General features: G+C 38.2%; 1 protein-coding gene across 2 annotated transcripts in view; it reads right to left on the bottom strand.

The window, feature by feature from the left end:
* The window catches only part of CACNA1D (calcium voltage-gated channel subunit alpha1 D), a 211763-nt gene that overhangs the window by 4835 nt on the left and 189339 nt on the right, over positions 1-17589 (bottom strand). For both annotated transcript variants that reach the window (XM_026076611.1, XM_026076620.1), the window contains 6 exons: positions 9784-9900; positions 7877-8235; positions 7523-7549; positions 6738-6887; positions 4294-4457; positions 200-321 (listed from right to left, as the gene is read on the bottom strand). In XM_026076611.1, coding sequence (XP_025932396.1) covers positions 200-321; positions 4294-4457; positions 6738-6887; positions 7523-7549; positions 7877-8235; positions 9784-9900 — 939 coding nt within the window. The remainder of the gene's footprint in view (positions 1-199; positions 322-4293; positions 4458-6737; positions 6888-7522; positions 7550-7876; positions 8236-9783; positions 9901-17589) is intronic.

Below are 17589 nucleotides of genomic sequence, written 5' to 3'. Positions count from 1 at the left end.
TTTTTAGAAGGTAGATATTTGAGAAGCCTTGCATCTAGCAACTATAAGAAAGAGCATGCCATACACATGCCTGGAAGTAGTGCATAGGCAAACAACATAATCCACTAGTACTATTTCAAACAACCATGAAAGTCAGAGGTACAATACAGAAGCTAAAATGACATAATTCATTATTAGTTAAAAAAGGTTTTGGATTTACCTGCTGTTGCATTAAGTGAAGTGGTAAAGCAGTGCGGTGGTGGAAAGAAGGAGAGAGCGGTATGTCATCTTGACTACTTTGTCGGCGGAGGCATTCAAAGTTAAAGGAAGATCGTCTATTTACTACAGGAGAACCATAATTCATTAGGAAAATAAAATACTTATTTTTTTTCTTCAAAGTCCAGTATTTTGAGAAATTCAGTGTGGGTCAAATCTCACCCAAATAAAAAGATACCCCCCCCCCGATAAGAAATGTTAATAAATTATGTTGATTAACAGAAGCAGGCGGTGACTAGAAGGTGGAGGACAGATTCCTCACATGAGCAAATGCAGTCCTAGGGAGAAACCGTATGAGTAACCCAACACGACAGGAATTTGAAGCAGCTATGTTTCACACAGCATTTGCTATGCAGCCAATTGGTTCAGACACTACAGAGTTTTGCTGTTAACTGCTGCTCTAATGAACCAGACTTCCCACAGGAAATTGCAACTCCCCAGTTCCTTGGAATTAATGTGAAATATGAAAGAAATATATGCAAGTCAAAGGCAACTAATGTTACATTTTCCTGGTTTCTATTCTGTTGCTTATGACAATGGTAAACCATGGTTTGTACTGTTATGAAGAACATTTACTATTCATGTAAATGCTAGAAAGGAAAAAGCAGAAATCTAAACTGGATCAAGATGTTTGGCCGACGCAGAGATGTTTCAGTTGGTCTCAGTGGAAGTTGCCCAGCAGCCACCCCCGGATATAATTTCTCTGTGTCACTTTCAGCATGAAGAAAATCGTGGTGTTGAACAGCAGCTGGAATCCCAGTACAGCCCCGCAGCTCTAAGCACCATACTGCAGAACTGGAAATACAGCCTGACCGTACAAAGCTAAGATAGAAAATTGTGCTCTCCGGAAACTAATTGAAGCTATTGAAACTATGCTTGGTATCTTTTTTCAACACCCTGAATTTGTGAAAAGAATTGAACATCGACTTAGATCCGTCGCTTAGAGTCATCGTGTTTATCACTAGGCACATAGTGTTGGACACTAATGATCTAGGTTCCCTAAAGAGCCGCTAGAGCAAAACAGGCACCTCCAGAAGTTGATTGTCCATCTAATATGAACTTTATGTCTCTTTTGATTACCTCTACAATGAATCCAAATTTAGGAATGTCAGCCCGAGTCTTAGTTCCTGATCCTAACAAATGCTAAATATCCCAATTTCAAATGAGTAAAAAACAAACCAAAAAGCCTCCTCATCCAAAACAAAATGTTCCATTGCACATGCTTCTCGCCAGGAGAGAATGAAGAACATATGTTAATCACATTTCTCAGTGCACTTCTGGAAGTTGCTCAATTTACTAACTACAGTACTCAGCCAAGGTCTGTATGTTACATTACCTTGGACTGAATTCAGATGCAAGTAGAAACTGCTTAGTGTATTGTTGCAGGTTCTTTTTTTTTCCTGTCTTTTTTAAAGTGAGCACATCAAGGCTTCCTCCCCACACTGAAGAGCACATATGCTAATTAAAAGTAATAGGTTTGATCATCTTTTAAACCCTGCTGAGATTCTGAGCCTCTAAAATTTCTCATCTGTATTCCTGAACATTAAATAAACGGTTATGGCAGGAGGCCTGACTCTGCTCTTATGGCATCATACCAGTATAAGTTAAAGGACTTCAGTAAAGTTCTTCCCACGTTACCCTTATGCAAGTTAGACCAGAACAAGATCCTCTTACCCTAGAATATCAAATATCCTCCTATCTAGTACATTTATCTAGTCTCTCATATATAAGATAAAAAGCACTTTTTTTTTTTCCTATCAGTAAGGTTCCTCTAAAGACATGCCAGCTTAATAGTGTCATCAAAACTTCATTGAAAAAGTTAAACGAAGCCCAAAGGCTGCAGTCACAGGAAGTCTCCAGTCCCCTCCAACCCCATCCCAACACTTCCATGGGAAGACTCAGGAGGATTTTTCCTGCAATGGGTATGGAATGGGTACGTGAAGCATCAATTTCTTTCTTTGGCTTAAAATTCCTCTGCTGTCAGAAACAACTTGTAGAAAGATGTACAAGAGTCTCCTTGCAGAGTCAAGAAAACTGTCTGAGGAAACCTTTTGCTACTGGAAGAAAGCCAGCAACTTTCTGTGCACTTCACTCCCATTCATCTGGAGTTATTCACCCTCTGTAGCGGGAGGCTCACATATACTTTGTGCCCTTTTCCATCTCTGCCACTCAAGGTCGGAAAGCCAAACAGCAGAACGCTTTATTAGTCTTGTCCTAAGGAACTCAGTACCAAAAGTGAGGATGCAGCACAAACAGTATTGCTGAAGAGTGTTTCCTTTATTATACAATGTGTTCTTTGCTTCTGTCCTTGACTACAGCTTTCTGTAGCTTTAAATAGTCTGAGACTTTACCTCAGGCAATGTATAAAGATCCCATTACACTTACCTCTGAAGCACTTTTTTTTTTTTTTTTAAATCTGTATCTGCAGTGTCTTCACTGTGTCTGAGACAGTGAACAGAATGAAACCCATCTGCCTACCCCAGGAGTCCGTACAGTCATACTTCCATAGGTAAATGGGCTGTGGGTCAGACTACTAGTATCACCAAAAAAAAAAAAAAAAAAAAAAAAAAAAAAGACACTCAGGTGTTGCTAGAAGTCTAATCTATGTAATGGCAGACAAATCCTAGGAACTCTTCTAGAAAAATGATCCTGAATTGCCTTGTCTTTATGGCACTGGAGAGATGGCATCACCAAGGACATATGTAATAGGCTTGGCTGTGCTGACCACGCTATAGGTAAGAGTAGCGCTGTGGGGTTGCACAGAGCTTGAGTTTTGTTTCTCATGCACCTCCATACCTGCACTAACCCAGTCTCTTTAGTTTATCTTTGAAACGAGGTTTATTTTGGGCTTCACAAGCTAAACAAAAACTGTTTCCTCTCCATTAAGTGTCAGAAGTCAAAGACCCAAATCCAGGAGCTTTGAGTCTGTGCCTAGTTTCACGGGAAGATTAGCACTGCTAATCTCCATAGTATGGCCCGGAACGTAGAAAACAGAACTTGTAGGATAAGAAACATTAGAGGTTTTAGAAATGCAGATAAACCAATATTATGCTTGAGATAATGGGAAACCAAAGATCTAAGAAGGAGAATAAATGAAAATTAAGGAAAGGGGTGAAAAATCTGAACGCTGCCGGAAACATATGCAAGTCTGTTGGCTGATCCATGCAACAAGATAGGACACTAATGCAATCTATAACTTCACAATGGAAACGTTTTCTCTCTCAGAAGAAATGCCCAGAATTTTAAGCAGAGATGCTTCTGAGATGGCAGAATCAAGTTCCAATGTGAATCTGAACTGAAATGCTTAGCCCGGCACAACAATATTATTTTTCACAGGGACTTGAGAAACTCACATTAAAAAGCTAATGGCACTTCAAAAGTACCAGGAGGAAAAAAAAAATCACCATTAAACTTGCTCTTAGTTCTGCTTTCCCTGAAAATTATCATACTTCAGTCTCTAGTGTTTACTAAAACAGGTTGAGGCAAAGATGTAAATGGGACTGATTACAATGTCATTAAGAGCCTGAGTTAAAAGAGAAATGGGAAGTGCCAGCAGGTGAGTCACTAGAGAGACAACGGCACTGTTTGGCTCATGGCCACATAACGCATTGGTAGGTATGAATAAAGGGCACAGAGATCAAAAACCTCTGATAAAAGTTTCAGAGGAAACCACTGCTGCGTTCTACCTTGCTCTTTCTTCATTTATCAAATCAAGTTAGAATTAGCAATTAAATATTTTTATATTATTTGATCAGTGATGCAAGAGACATAGGAACGATTCACTTGTATGCCTGCGCAGGCTCCCCTGACAGTGGTGTCAGCCCCTCTCCCAGGCAGTTTCAGGCCAGAGCCATGATTCTGTGAGCAATCTCTCAGGGTGGATAGATGCGTCTGCTGCACACAACATTCTGCTAGCAACATTAATCAAAGAATGTCATGCTTAAAATCAGAGGCACAAGAAAGCCTTTTTAAACTAGAAACTCTTAATGAATTTAAATAATTATGGATTTGCAAACAAATAGATCCTAATCTACTTACATGTTGGTGTTGGAGGTAGCAGCCGTCTCCTAGGAGATCTTTTTGTATCATAACAGGTCTGTGAATCATCTTCCTCAAAAAACCCATGTGGGTGATGGTAACCTTTTGGTCTCTCAAAATCTGAGTCATGGCAGTGATATCTACAGTGGTAGTCATATATATGCCTGAGTTAAAATACAATAAAGAAAATATTATTTCAGTGAGTTTCTATAAGTTCATCTATTGGTCTTCTTCTAGATGACTTTCAAACATTTCTTCTCCAGCAAGATAACCAAACAAAACCAGGTAGAACCATGTGATTCAGTATTAAACATCCTGTTTCTGTATTCAAACTGATTTTGAGATAGTGAGCATACACTATTGGATTAGTATAGTTACATAGTAAGTTGTAAGGTGAATGTTTATCAAATTATATTTAAATGAACTTATCAGTACAAGCTAAAATATAAGACCTTGGTTGTACATTGCTTAAAAAAAACCAATACTCTGTCCTACTCCGGCCACGCTCTCTTAAGAGCTCTGGGTAAGCTGTGGAGCACAGAAACTCAGAGAATGGAATTCAGCCTATTGCGCTCTGGGTCTTTCTTTTGTTGGAAATCAGATCTTATAAGGGATGCTATTTGACTGTAATTATCAAAAAATGACTGGCTACAGAGAAGAATGGAAGTTAATATAGCTTAGTTTCTAACTTACATGGACTAATCCTGAGAATTCTGCAAAACTTAGCTTTTATGCAAACCAACAAGATGCAGTTTAGGGAGCCAATCTTGTCAGAGTTCAGGTGGCAAAGAAAGATAGTAGAGGAGGAGAAGAATATAGTGTGGTTGGCACATGAGCACATGCACTTGTGGATCTAGGACAGAATGGCAACAAATTCTTCCTCTTCTGAACTGGACCTCAAAATAAAAATTTATTGATAGAAGTGAAGGATACTTCTGTGGAGTTGTCCAATTTATTCAGCAGAAGTGAAGCATATTTTTTGTAAAGGAGGTGAGTACAGTCTACTCATGAAGCTGTAAGTGCAAATGTCTTTCACTTCAGAGTGGGAAAGGGAATATTATCAAATTCAAAATTCATCAGATATTTGAAAAAAAAAGTTTATTAAAAAAAAAAAGTTAAGTTCAGTATTACCAAATAGAGGTTCTGTTCCATCACAGGTTAGTACTTAGAAAATACTGGAACAATCTCACTTTTCAAGACTTAATCAGGGATTCCCAAATTGTCAGATGCAGATTTTCTTCAAAGTAACGTCCAAGCGTTGCCTGAACAACTGGAAACCTGTTCACGTATCTGAATGGTCCTAGCGCAAAGCGAGGACCTGCTGTTGCTGAAGCCATGACTCCCTGAAGCCAACATCACAGTGGCAGTGCTTAAGCCAAACTAACTTGGGAACCACAGTTCTAAAGTTAAAAAAATCCTACCCCAGACCATTTCTGAGGGAACTGTGTGAAACAAAGCTGGCAGAGAAAAGCTTAGATTTACCAAGATTAAATCAAAGCTTCTTTACTCAAATCTGTGAAACTGAGATTCTGAATGCAAAGATCACAGGTGTTAAACACATGGAATCGGGTAAGAGTTGTTACAAAAATGCTAATGGGCAATGAAAAATTAATACTGGGCAGAAATACCCCAATTAACTCAGTCACCATTCTGAATTTTGGCAGAAGAAAACAGAAATTAGTTAGAAAATTGAGAGGAACTAAGTTACAAAACTAGAACTTTGCAGTTACAGCAAGGGGCCTCAAATTAATACTAGCTTGCACATTATTCAGTAATACAAAGAATATAAGAAATGCTAGTATGTCGACTGAAATTCAATATATGACATTTCCATAAAGTTTATGAATAAACCATAAAAAAAATCCATTCCAGACATATATAGGCCACGACAACTATCAAAGCATTAAGTGTTTGTATTAGGGAGCTATAAAATGGTGCCAAGAGGAAGATTATTAATAAACTGGTATAATGAGAATTTTCAAAAGGAAGTTGAGCCAATACATTATTGGTTAAGCTAATACTACCTTACAATCACATTCTACAGTCTAGCAGTTTCACCTTTCTTTTTGTTTAAGTAAGATTAAAAGAAGGAAACATTTCCAAAAATTTCTCTATGTAAGCTTGATCCTGCTTCCATTAGAGTTGAAATTTTATTTATAAATGAAAGGCCTTCTTTGGTTATGCACTGTCTGGTTTATACTCAGTTCAAATGAACTTTGTGCTTTCCTTTGCATTTGGTACATAACTTTTCCTGGCATCAGCACTTGATACCAAACGCAGAGGTCTATGGTACCTACAGTATTCTTATTCACCATTAACAACCATAGTTGTTGGCTATTAATTTCGTTAGAGGAGTTTCAGCATGAGAAGTGCGCCTAGTGAAGCCTTTAAGGATATATACGTCATTTATTAACTTTTTTTCCCAGTTTAACAAATATCCTCACCTGCTTCCTGACAACATACTGTCTTCCTCATAATATTCTTCTCCACTAAAATAATCCTGCTCTCCCAAATAATGGTCATCATTGCAATAGTCCTGAACTTCATGTTCTTCACGGCAAATAGTAGGTCGATGCCCATCACCAGAGTCAGACCTGTAAGTGGCAAACAAATACTTGGGACTAATTATATTTCATTCATAATTCTTTTAAGGTGCTTTCAAGAAAAAAAGACAAACATTAAAAATTCTCTTTTAGTCCAAATGTGGTTTTATAGGAAATTCTGTGGAACTATAGAATATTGTAGAACATGAGTATCTTATCTGTTTTTTTAAAGATAATCTCCCTTTATTTCCTTACAATGCAAATATAAAAAGCATTAGTATGGGGATGTTGAGCAAAGTCAAATACATTTCAGACGTTTTTGCAAAATATAAATTCAGAGTACTTTGAAGAAAAATAGTCTCTCTCAAATGCCTGAAGTTTGGCAAATGGCTAAAACATTAAGGAGTGTTCAATGAGGTCTTCCAGTAAAAATCTGAAACAGATATGTAAATCCTGCACAAACCTGCCTGGACTTCTACAACAGCTTTAATAGTGTTAAACTTTTGGTAAAGTTTACCCTTTTAGAACAGGCAGTGCAAAATTTGACTTTGAAATTTCCACAGAAGTTATTCAGCATATGCTTTGCTATACAGCCAATTTTGAAAGTAATATTGCTTTTTGCCCCCAAAATTCAGAAGAAGGTACCACTTGTGGTTTTTAATTATGTCAGAACAATATTAACTCACCTAATGTACGTTTCATAGTAGCGGGTTCTGTCCAGGTGAGCCATGAAAATACGGAGAAAGGTATTTTAAAATCACGTAGTTCCCAGAAATTCATTGGTGATTACAGTGACTGAGCTGTAACTAATGATTTTGTTTTAAAGAAAACTATTTTCAAACTTTTTTAAGCAAATGCAAAATTATATACTTTGCTATATATTTTTCCCATATATAAGAAGCATATTTTAAATAGGTTTTACATAACAAAAGCAACAAAAATATCTATAAAAATTAGTTTCATGTAGCATACTAAGTTTTCTTACAGAACAGTTAAAATATGAGAATTTATTTAAATGCAACAAGTATCTCTAAGTTTACCTCCTACTGCTTGGCCTTCTACGCTTCTCATGATCCGCTCTGGAGTATGAATGGTAACCATTTTCTGATCTGTGCTCATGATTTCCAATATTTACGTGCTTTCCATGAACAACTTTGGACATGTTGGCATTATTAAGATTGGCATTTGTTGAGTTTGGAACATGCTTTCCTACCGAGTTGTGATTGTGATATACAGAATTTCCTGCCTGAGGATATATATTTTTCTCAGTATCACTTGCAGATGGAATTGAAGGCCGCTGAACATGTAAGGGACGGTGCGTGGTGTTGATCTGTTGAAATGAATCTCGTCTGTCGCTGCTAATGTGGTTTATGTGGTTGCCAAACAGGGCACCATTCCTCTGTTTTAGGAAAAGAGAGAAAAAAAAACAGATAACAGAACGTATTTTTCATGGTGGTGACTTATTTTTCTTTCTTACATGCATACAAAGGTAACTATTCAATTAATTTGTGTGATTTTTCATTCTAATTTTATAATGATTCAGATGAGATCTCCTAGGGTGATACAGATGTGATTGTGATAACGACGGTATTTGTATTTCAGAGTCAAATCAACACCATGAAGTGATCATTATTCTTTTTGCTTACAACTAAATGTGACATCCAGCTTTCTCCATGTTTTAGTATGCAGGAGAAACCTAGCTTCCCATACACGAACATGCACTAACTGCCTGAGAAGAGAACGTGTCTGCTCAGTTTTTGAGCTCGCTTTGGTGGATTCTCTCCCTTCCCTCAGGGCACCGCGTTGCTCCGAGTGTCGCTCAGACAGGATGGAGCGCCATGCAACAGCTCACAAGCGTATCTCAAGTAGACTAACTTAAGCTTCAGTGGTTCCACTCTTTCTCCTCACGGAGGTACACGATAGAGCAGTAACTAACTGTTTATCAGCCCTGGGAGTGTAATGGAAGGTGAGAGAGTGGAGTGGTAAATTGTGTTGTCAAAAATAGGACGATGACATGCAGCGCTCTTTTACATCTGACCCAGATTACGTAGCCTCCCTGTCTAGCCAGGTGTGGGACTTGGGTGACAGCAATCTGTCCTGAAGCTCAGTCTAGAGAAGACAGGAGGTAAATCACAGTTGGCAGAGAAATGCATCTACTGATGGTAATTGTGGCACTGTCTGCACAGTGCGATATCCTCCTCCTTCGTTAAGGACAACACCAAGCTTCGGGGCTTTTGACTTAGTTACTGCAGAAGCTTGCTTTTACATTTACTTCTGAAACTGCTTGTGAAGAACTAGGCTGTCTTGCTGGCTGACAAATGGTTTGCAGATAGCTCCCGATTATAACACTGACTTTAAGTGTTCATCATTAGATTGAATATCTAAAATGTAAAAAGAGGAAAAAATATTTTTCTCTGATAGATTCTTACTGATATCCATCACAGGAAATCGAAACGGGCACTTATGCTTAGTTGGCTTCTGTGCAATTCCAGGCATTTGTTTCAAACTATGCCGCTCTGTGTCTGTTGTGATTTGGCTGCCTAGAATTTCATCTCTTCTCCCCATCTACCACTGCAGAAGTTAAGACACTTCCAGTTTAAACCACGCCACTGTCACAGTCTGAGATGGCCAACTGTCTAGGCAAAGTGTAAGGCTCATATTTTTTTAAGAAAAATCCTAAGAAAAAGTAGGAATTAATGAAAAAGAATTAAGGGCAGGAGAATGACATTGCACTTAAGAACTACTTTCTAAAATTGTGATGAAATGCACATTAGTGCATTAGTGATATTACGGGTGTGTGTGTGTGTATGTGTAGATACACACATACATATATTCCTGCTTTGGGTTTCTTTTAATTATTATTATTCCATATTCAGGGATGATCTCATTCTAAAAATATCTTATTATATAATAAAAAATTCATCCTGTAATTGTGTTCTGACATTACTTTATACACATCTTCCTCTTCCTCTGGATTGTTTTCCTCTGGTTCATCATCTTGCAAGTCACAGGATATAGCTCGGCGAATTTCAGGGCCAATATCATGAAGTGTCCTTAGTCCTGCCTAAATCAACGACAGTATCATAATACATTAGGAATACGAATTCTTTTTCTAACCTTAATTATAGGCATGTAAAATTTTTAAAGAATAGTCAACAAAGATTTTGTATCCTGACATACATACAATAACTGTTATATGTCTCTTTACTATTATTAATAACAGGCTTATATTCCACTACAACCCTGTTGAGGTGGTCATGTCTTTACTATCACAGCGTAAAGCCTCAGTAAAAGACCACTGATGTTTATGGAACACTGTGGGGAAAAAAAATCATCTTACCATAAAACATCAAGAAGCAGTCAACAAAAACTATAATAAAATGTATTTCAATGAGATGTATATTTAATTCAAAAAAGGTGTTTGCAGCCTCTCTGTCCATACAGGAAACACGAGCAGATCTTTGCTACAGCAACAGCAGGTTTAGCAGAGCTCAGATAGAAAAGGAAGGAGTGAATAATTCCAGCTCATCTACACTGCACTGTGGTATGTGGATACTTGACTTAGAGCTTTGGTTTAGGACAGAAAGCAATCGAGCAGCAGTAGCTTGGACCTCAGCACAGACTGGCTCATTTTCCTTCCCAAGCCCGCTATCACAAGTGATGTCTAGGACGAGGGCTCGCTCCCACTATCAGGCACGTGCCCTGGAGCACACCACTGCACTGCAGTCAGGTCTCAGCTCCGAAAGGAAATAGCTGGTTTGCTGCGGAGCAAAACGACATCCGTGCAGCGTGGGCAATCAGGACCTGGAAAGGCACGAACCAACAAGCTAAGTATCTAACAGTGCAGATTTACCTTAGGTTCCTCTTCAGGTTTCATTTGTACCAGTCAGTATTTCACTTCCCGAAAATGGTGTTTTACTAAGCATATTAGCCTACATATTTTTGGCAATTGTATTTTATTCCTCAGGGATGAATTTTGAGATTGATGTTATAGTTTAACAAGTCTCTAAAATTATTTACCAGTGATAATGTGCAATACAATTTTCATGAATACATTGTGCTTCTTCCTACTATATGAAAAGATCAACCAAAGAACAGATAAAATACATGCAAGAGACATGTTTAGACACTATTCTACGGGGATAACATTAATCAAAACTGCACACTGAATTATTCATGCTGTTCTGCAATAGGACATCTGTTGTTTCTTCTCAAATTTTTCTATTTGGTCCAGTTTTTTTGAGGTAGAGGAAGAAAAGAGATTCAATATTTGAATATTTGAATGCCTCTAAATTTATTTCTGAGATTTTACTCTAAGTTTGAGAAAAATAAGAGTGTTTTCTTATTCATACACTTCCTGTCTGATGCATCTTTGATGCCTTCTGTGCTTAAATTTTCCTTCCAGGCATGGGAAAGATGAGCTGCATCAGTCCAATGGTTAGTTAGCAAACCAGTGACACTGAGTGCGATGAACAACATAATTACATAATAAAACCAACCATGTCTTTAAATAGACTTTCCTGTAAATGCACAAGATGACTTCAAATTAACATGATAATTCCGTGCAGCTGTGCTTTATGAGGCATAATAGCACCTGCAATGTTTTCAAGATGGCATAAGGCATTAATACACCAGTGCTGTGTGCTAAATAGCATCTCAAGAGACAACTAATGATGCCCCTGTCTCTCACAAGGCATTGAGATGACACACATGTTCTTTTCAATGCTGAAATAATAGAACTGTAGGAGTCTCCTAGTGGAAGAAGTGTCATATGACTAACAGCTGTAGTTTCTGACATGGTCATTTACAGAGAGAAAGATAAGCTTAAAGATACTTGAAAAGACCCTCACTCCATAATACCCAAAACATTTAAAAGTTAATGTTTACATTTAACAAACCCCAAATAATTCTCTTTAATCAGTTTTACACATTTACAGTATGCATAAAAAACATTTTAGATACACATTTTATATTAAAAAGATTGTGTATAATGCAAGACTTCAATCATGACCTTAAAAAAAATTTAGATGTTTATAAACACTAGAATGACTCTCAACTGCAAGAAGATAATTTTCACTATATCTAAAGTCAGCCCACATCATTTTTGAGATATAGTGCAACCTAGATATAGATGCAGTTTAAGCTTATTTTAAGAAATGTAATCACAATACTCTAATTTAAATAATAAGAATCATTATCACCACAGTATTTTAAAATATTTATCACCACAGTCATTTAAAATATAACATACACAGCCCTCCCTCTTTTGAAACATTTTATAGCGATATCAGGAAATGGAAGAAATACTTGTAAGTTTTGCTTCCCAGATTTTAGAATAATGATGGATATTTAAATATATTGCTATATAAACTCATTAGGTCTGGAATACAGTATAAATATGAATCCTAAATTGTTAAGATTTTAGAAACTTCAGAATACTGAAAGAATATGACTATGAAGATGTTCATACAAACCACTACATTTGTAGATAATGCACATAAGTTTTTACTACCTGCATATTTTATATCAAAGAAAACCAAAATGAACAAAATCCCCAAAGCTACACTGATACTTAAAAATAAACTGAAGTTAGTATGAACAGAATACAACACAACAACTATTAAATTAAGAAAATAATCATGCAGAAAAATAGCTGAATAGACCTACGCTATAGCAGTGAACATAAGAGACATAGTAGACAAGCCTCGATTCCCCAGCGTTACTCATCTCCACAGAGCCCGTCTCTAACCCTGGCGCCGAGCGCACCGCTCTACAACTACACAAAAGCTCTGTGCTTTCGGTCAAATCCAGACTCCCTTCAGCTAAGCCCTTCTCTGAACACAACGTGAACATGGGAGCACAATTAAATTGAAGTTGAGCAACATTAACCCCTCAGCTGATGCCTACTAGAGGTTTGTAGCGTTCCCCCCCCCTTCAAATTTTAATGTAGGACTGAATATTGCTTATCAAATTTGCATAGGAAAAAAAAGCATAATTAATTTAATCTGAAACACATTCCCAAGATCAAGTTAAGCTCAATAAATCTGTGTTTTGTGAACTTGTGACATGAAGGGAAATATCTATTAACTTTTATTTGTATGTACTAACAAAGAGGGATACATGTAAATAAATGTGACATATAGATAGGTGTTTTACACAGTACAGAGTAAATATCTTCCCTAGGAAAAATAGAGTGAATGAATTAATTCTGCACTAAGCATTAGATGTAAGTAATTAAACTTGTTCATGCTTCACTTAACATTTATTTTACCAGCAACATGACTGCTGTTAGGCTCAATACAAATTTCCATCACCACAAAAAGACATCTCCTAAACTACTGCTACAAATATAAATTTGTTCCGGTTTTGCTCTCGCACTGTATTTGTTCTCACTGCCTAAATATCAATCAATAGCTTAAAAAAAGGCACCGTAAGCAATTCAGCCCTAAGGAATTTTTTGTCTCACTTCCTAAGAGTGTCTGCAACACCATAAAGATGGGAGCAGCTACCTAACCTGAACTCATCAGCCTGAACCACCTGCGCTTACTGCTTCGGTAGGAAGGGCCGAAAAGCCCTGGATCTGCACAGTACCATCAGCTTGGTAGCGCCCCAAGGGCTCTTGGTATTTGAATTCTGAAGATGTTTTCAGTGCAAGTTGAGACAAACTGCAGCTGGTTATAATTTGGTGTCCTCTTTTGACTGAGGAGGAATTTGAAACTTCATGGCATTTAGGAAAGATTCTACTCAATAGCCTGAGCAGACAGTGCTCTTAGGCCCACCTCACCTGACAGCGTACGTCCTCTGCTCTGAGTACACGTACCAAAACAACCACCTGCGGTAGGATAACTACAAGTGCTGCAACTTTGAGGAAAAACTGAGCTACACAAAAGAAGAATCACCCTGAATGCAATTACTGCCAAGTAAGAACTGAAACCCCTGCCTACCACATGCTGGCAGGCATTTAGGAAACAAATCGAGTCTTGCAGGTTACTCAGCCCTGACTTCCCGATTCAAACCCAACTTTAATAGTTTCTTCTCCTCCCCAAACATTTCTCAAATCGAGCCTAGGAGGAAGCTGCTTTCCCTGCTCCGTTTGGGCCGAGGCTCTGACCCAAACGCGGGGAGAGGGCAGCCAGTGCAATTCTTTCGACACGGTGGGCAAATATTGGCCTCGTGTAAACAAACAGAATTCAGCCAAAGGACGAGATTTGCACAAGTTTGCACAAGTTTGTTTGTTAAAACTCCCAATGCCTTAACTATAAAAACCAAGTATTCTCTACCTAGTTTGGTGCTAAGGCACAGGCTGCTGATTTTACAACTCTACTCTGTCTCCTGAGAGGCAGAGCCGCCCCTCTCGCTGCAGGGCCTGGAAGAGTCTCAGCAGACGCCAGACATCGCTGAATAAAAACAGCTTACAAAGGTAGTAAACATTTACCCATCCATCACTACCAATTTTCCCTTTCTTTCCCCAGTTCAGTTTGTTACATTAGCATTACAAGACTGGCACAGTGCAAGAGAAGTATTTTATCAAAGCAAGGACAAAGTATCACTAGCTTGTAGAGGGAGAAATTCATGGCAAGCTAAAGAGAAATGGAAGATGGAGAAAAAAAATTCTTTTAAAACAGATGTTTTTAAAACTCTTTTAGTTTTCCCATAGAGAATTCAATATCCATTTCAAATGTATTCAGTCACGTTAAATAACTGTCACTGACCAAGATCAGCTACAACTTCCTCCTACTAACCAGCCTTTGAAGGGCAGAGGCAGCAGTTTTCAAAGCACTGCATGAAAAGCGAAGCTCACTAAGCACAAATCCAAAGCAAAAGCAGAATCAAGGGTAACAGCATTAAAGAACTGGTTCAATCTTGTTGGCAGTAAGGCAGAGTAAACCCCCGTTATCTCTAACGCACTCTCTGAACCTTGAAAAAAAGCTTGCTGGCTTTTCTTGATGTTTCACTGCGAGGCAAGAGAAGCAGCAACCAAAAGGATCCTCTTGATCTGATTCCTATAACATTTAGGATTTCAGGGCAGACTGTGCAGCTTGATCGCTGATCAGCACGCATTTCTCTTTCTCTGCCTCAGAAGGTAGGGCACCGCCACAAAACTTCACTGGACTATCGCGACCTCACAGAGTTTTATCTTGTTTTATGCACTTCTCTTCAACTAAAGATGTACTTGACTCCTTATCTTTTATACTAGCGTTCTTTAAAGTGGTTTTATTGCTGAAAACATTTCCTTTTATGACCTTGAACCTTTGTTATAATACAATGAAGATTTTGCTCTGCACTTCTGCAGAATTTTTATCTCTTACGTCAAAGGTCTTAAATTACTGCTTGTCATTTTTCTCTAACAAGGTTAACATCAGTCATTCTACCAGAAACAGCAGCATAAGAAGTAAATATTTTAAACAGTTTTAGCTAAACGCATGCCATCCAAATTAATATCCTAGAATGCAACTAAAGGACCAGTAACAAAAAAGGTAGGCCTACTTCTCTTGTAAGCAGCAGTGCCTCAGACCATTTGACAGTTACATAATTTTACCTTCATTATCTTCAAAAGTACTAAACAAGATCACCTTAAAAATATATATATATATATATATCACTACAAGTAGGGAACATACGGAATAAAGGAAGACGAAGAAGGGTGACCTATGTATGAAAATTTTGTCTCACACAGTTGCACAAACAGGGAAAATAGCAACATCCATAAATTTCTTGCCTCAAAGTTGCCCTGGGAATTAAGGCAAGAAATAGATTTTGTCACAAGAAACATGCACCTTCTTTCTCAAAGCGGAAGTTTTCAGTTTTCAGGCAGGAAACATCCACTTTGAGAATCTGCAGACCATAAAACTATACCTGGCCTCTTGTACCATTTAATGGTTAGGGATGTGTTATAAAGCTTGAGAGCATATTGTTCTCTCCCTTTCCTGCAGCAGAAAGAAGATAAGGCTAGATTAGATAATGCAGTGACTGAAGGATTTATGACATTCTTAGGAAGCATGTTCTTAACTATTAACTGATTTTGTGGGTGCTTCCAGCTGTCCCAAGAGAAAATTACAGATGTTAGCAGAAGTACAAGAACATTTATTGCTCGTATAACTTTTGCCACAAACCGGAACAGGTGGTGGTGCTTCCTACCTGCTTGTTAGTTTAAGGATCTTGCAACAAGACAACTGGTCTGCAATCGGGTGAAGTGCTCACAAGAATGTGAAAACATGGCTGGTCTAATAGGTACAGATCAAGGGTCAGGCCTGAGCATCTGTGGACTTGATTACTTCATTTAGGCTCTGACAGTGACATGCAGAATAAAGTCACTTACACTCTTTATACCTCTGTTTCACCATCTGCAGAAGGCATGGTATGGGGCTTCCCTGTCAATAAGCTCTCCGAAAAGTCTCAACTGCAAGGTGCTACATGACTATGCACGTTTAGTACTTGATAGTATCAGTATTCAAAAACTGCTCACTGCACAACTGCTTGGCCTTTGTGTAGTCCTAGGTGCCAACCCCACATTCCAGCACGATCCAGAACAAACTTCAGATCTCATACTGGTGTTTCTTTGACAGAGTCTTCTAATAACAGTTGCATGGAAATCCTCTTACTGTTCATCATCTTTTTAAAAAGCCTACTTAGATAAGTGAAATAGAGTGAGGAACCCACAAAGTGAAAAAGCTATTACTTTCAGCTTTATTTAGTGCCTGCTGACCATTGACTCTAATCCTTAATGCCAAAGAAACTAACCACAACTGAAGACTTAAACTGAGGCTAGATCCTCCTGCATAAATTCTCCATGAGGAAGTAATTTCTCATGAAATGAGAAATTTCCTCTTGACCAACTCTTCCCAGACTATGGACAGTATTTCCAGGAGGTCTAGTCACCCTTGAAATTAAGTTCCTTTTTGCCCTCAGAGCATAGGTGTGCTTAAGGCATTAATATGAGAATTCTATTTGTTCAGCTGGTAGCTAAAAATCTAGAGATACACATGGCAGATAGAGATCCCAACCCTTTAAACCTTCTGGCTGTACTATACATACCTACTTTAGACTATGAGGTCAGAACAGGAACAGTGACATTTCTTCCTTATCTGGACTCAGAAGCTTTCCTTAAAATCAGGAGAAAAAAATCCAAGGAAATCCCCAGCTGATATTTAGACAGAAAAGGTTTACTTAGCCCATCAGTGTTGAACTCATTGTCAGGGACAATAAGTATCCTTTCTAGTGGTGAATTCATCATATAATATTCTCTGCATCAAAATGTTCCTTCTAGGTTTAGTTATCCCCACTTTGTTTTATTTTTGCTCAAACGCACAGCAGAGAATGAGTAATTTCAGCATACCCATGCACAAAATGAGAGAGCATGTAGCTGTGATGCAGGGCTATTGCCACAAGCAGACACCCTCGCTGGAGAACCAGAGACTGAAAACACTTCCTGGACCTCACTGCCTCTCAATTATTTAAATCCAAATATACTGAAACAGATACAGTCTGGGAACACAGAGGGTCTCATGGTCAGATGAAGACTGCAGTTCATGGAAATCGTGTATTTTTGCTACATGCTTTCCACTTTAGAGAAAAAGGTGGAGCCAGCAAAAGACAGCCCTATACTCAACCTACTGAAGTTTCAGTCTCACAGACACCAGAATGGTGTGATAGATATGAAGCCAGCCTCACATCAGGGCAAACAAAATAGGAGCTAACTGACCGCCTCCCTTACCACGCAGGTGGGAAGGGGTTAGGACGAGGCTCCCGACAA

The sequence above is a fragment of the Apteryx rowi genome, unplaced genomic scaffold (genome assembly GCF_003343035.1).
Source record: "Apteryx rowi isolate R43461 unplaced genomic scaffold, aptRow1 scaffold_111, whole genome shotgun sequence".
In the NCBI taxonomy this organism is placed as follows: Eukaryota; Metazoa; Chordata; class Aves; order Apterygiformes; family Apterygidae; genus Apteryx; species Apteryx rowi.
The sequence above is the reverse complement of the archived record's forward strand: the minus strand, read 5'-3'. Positions and strand labels throughout refer to the sequence as shown.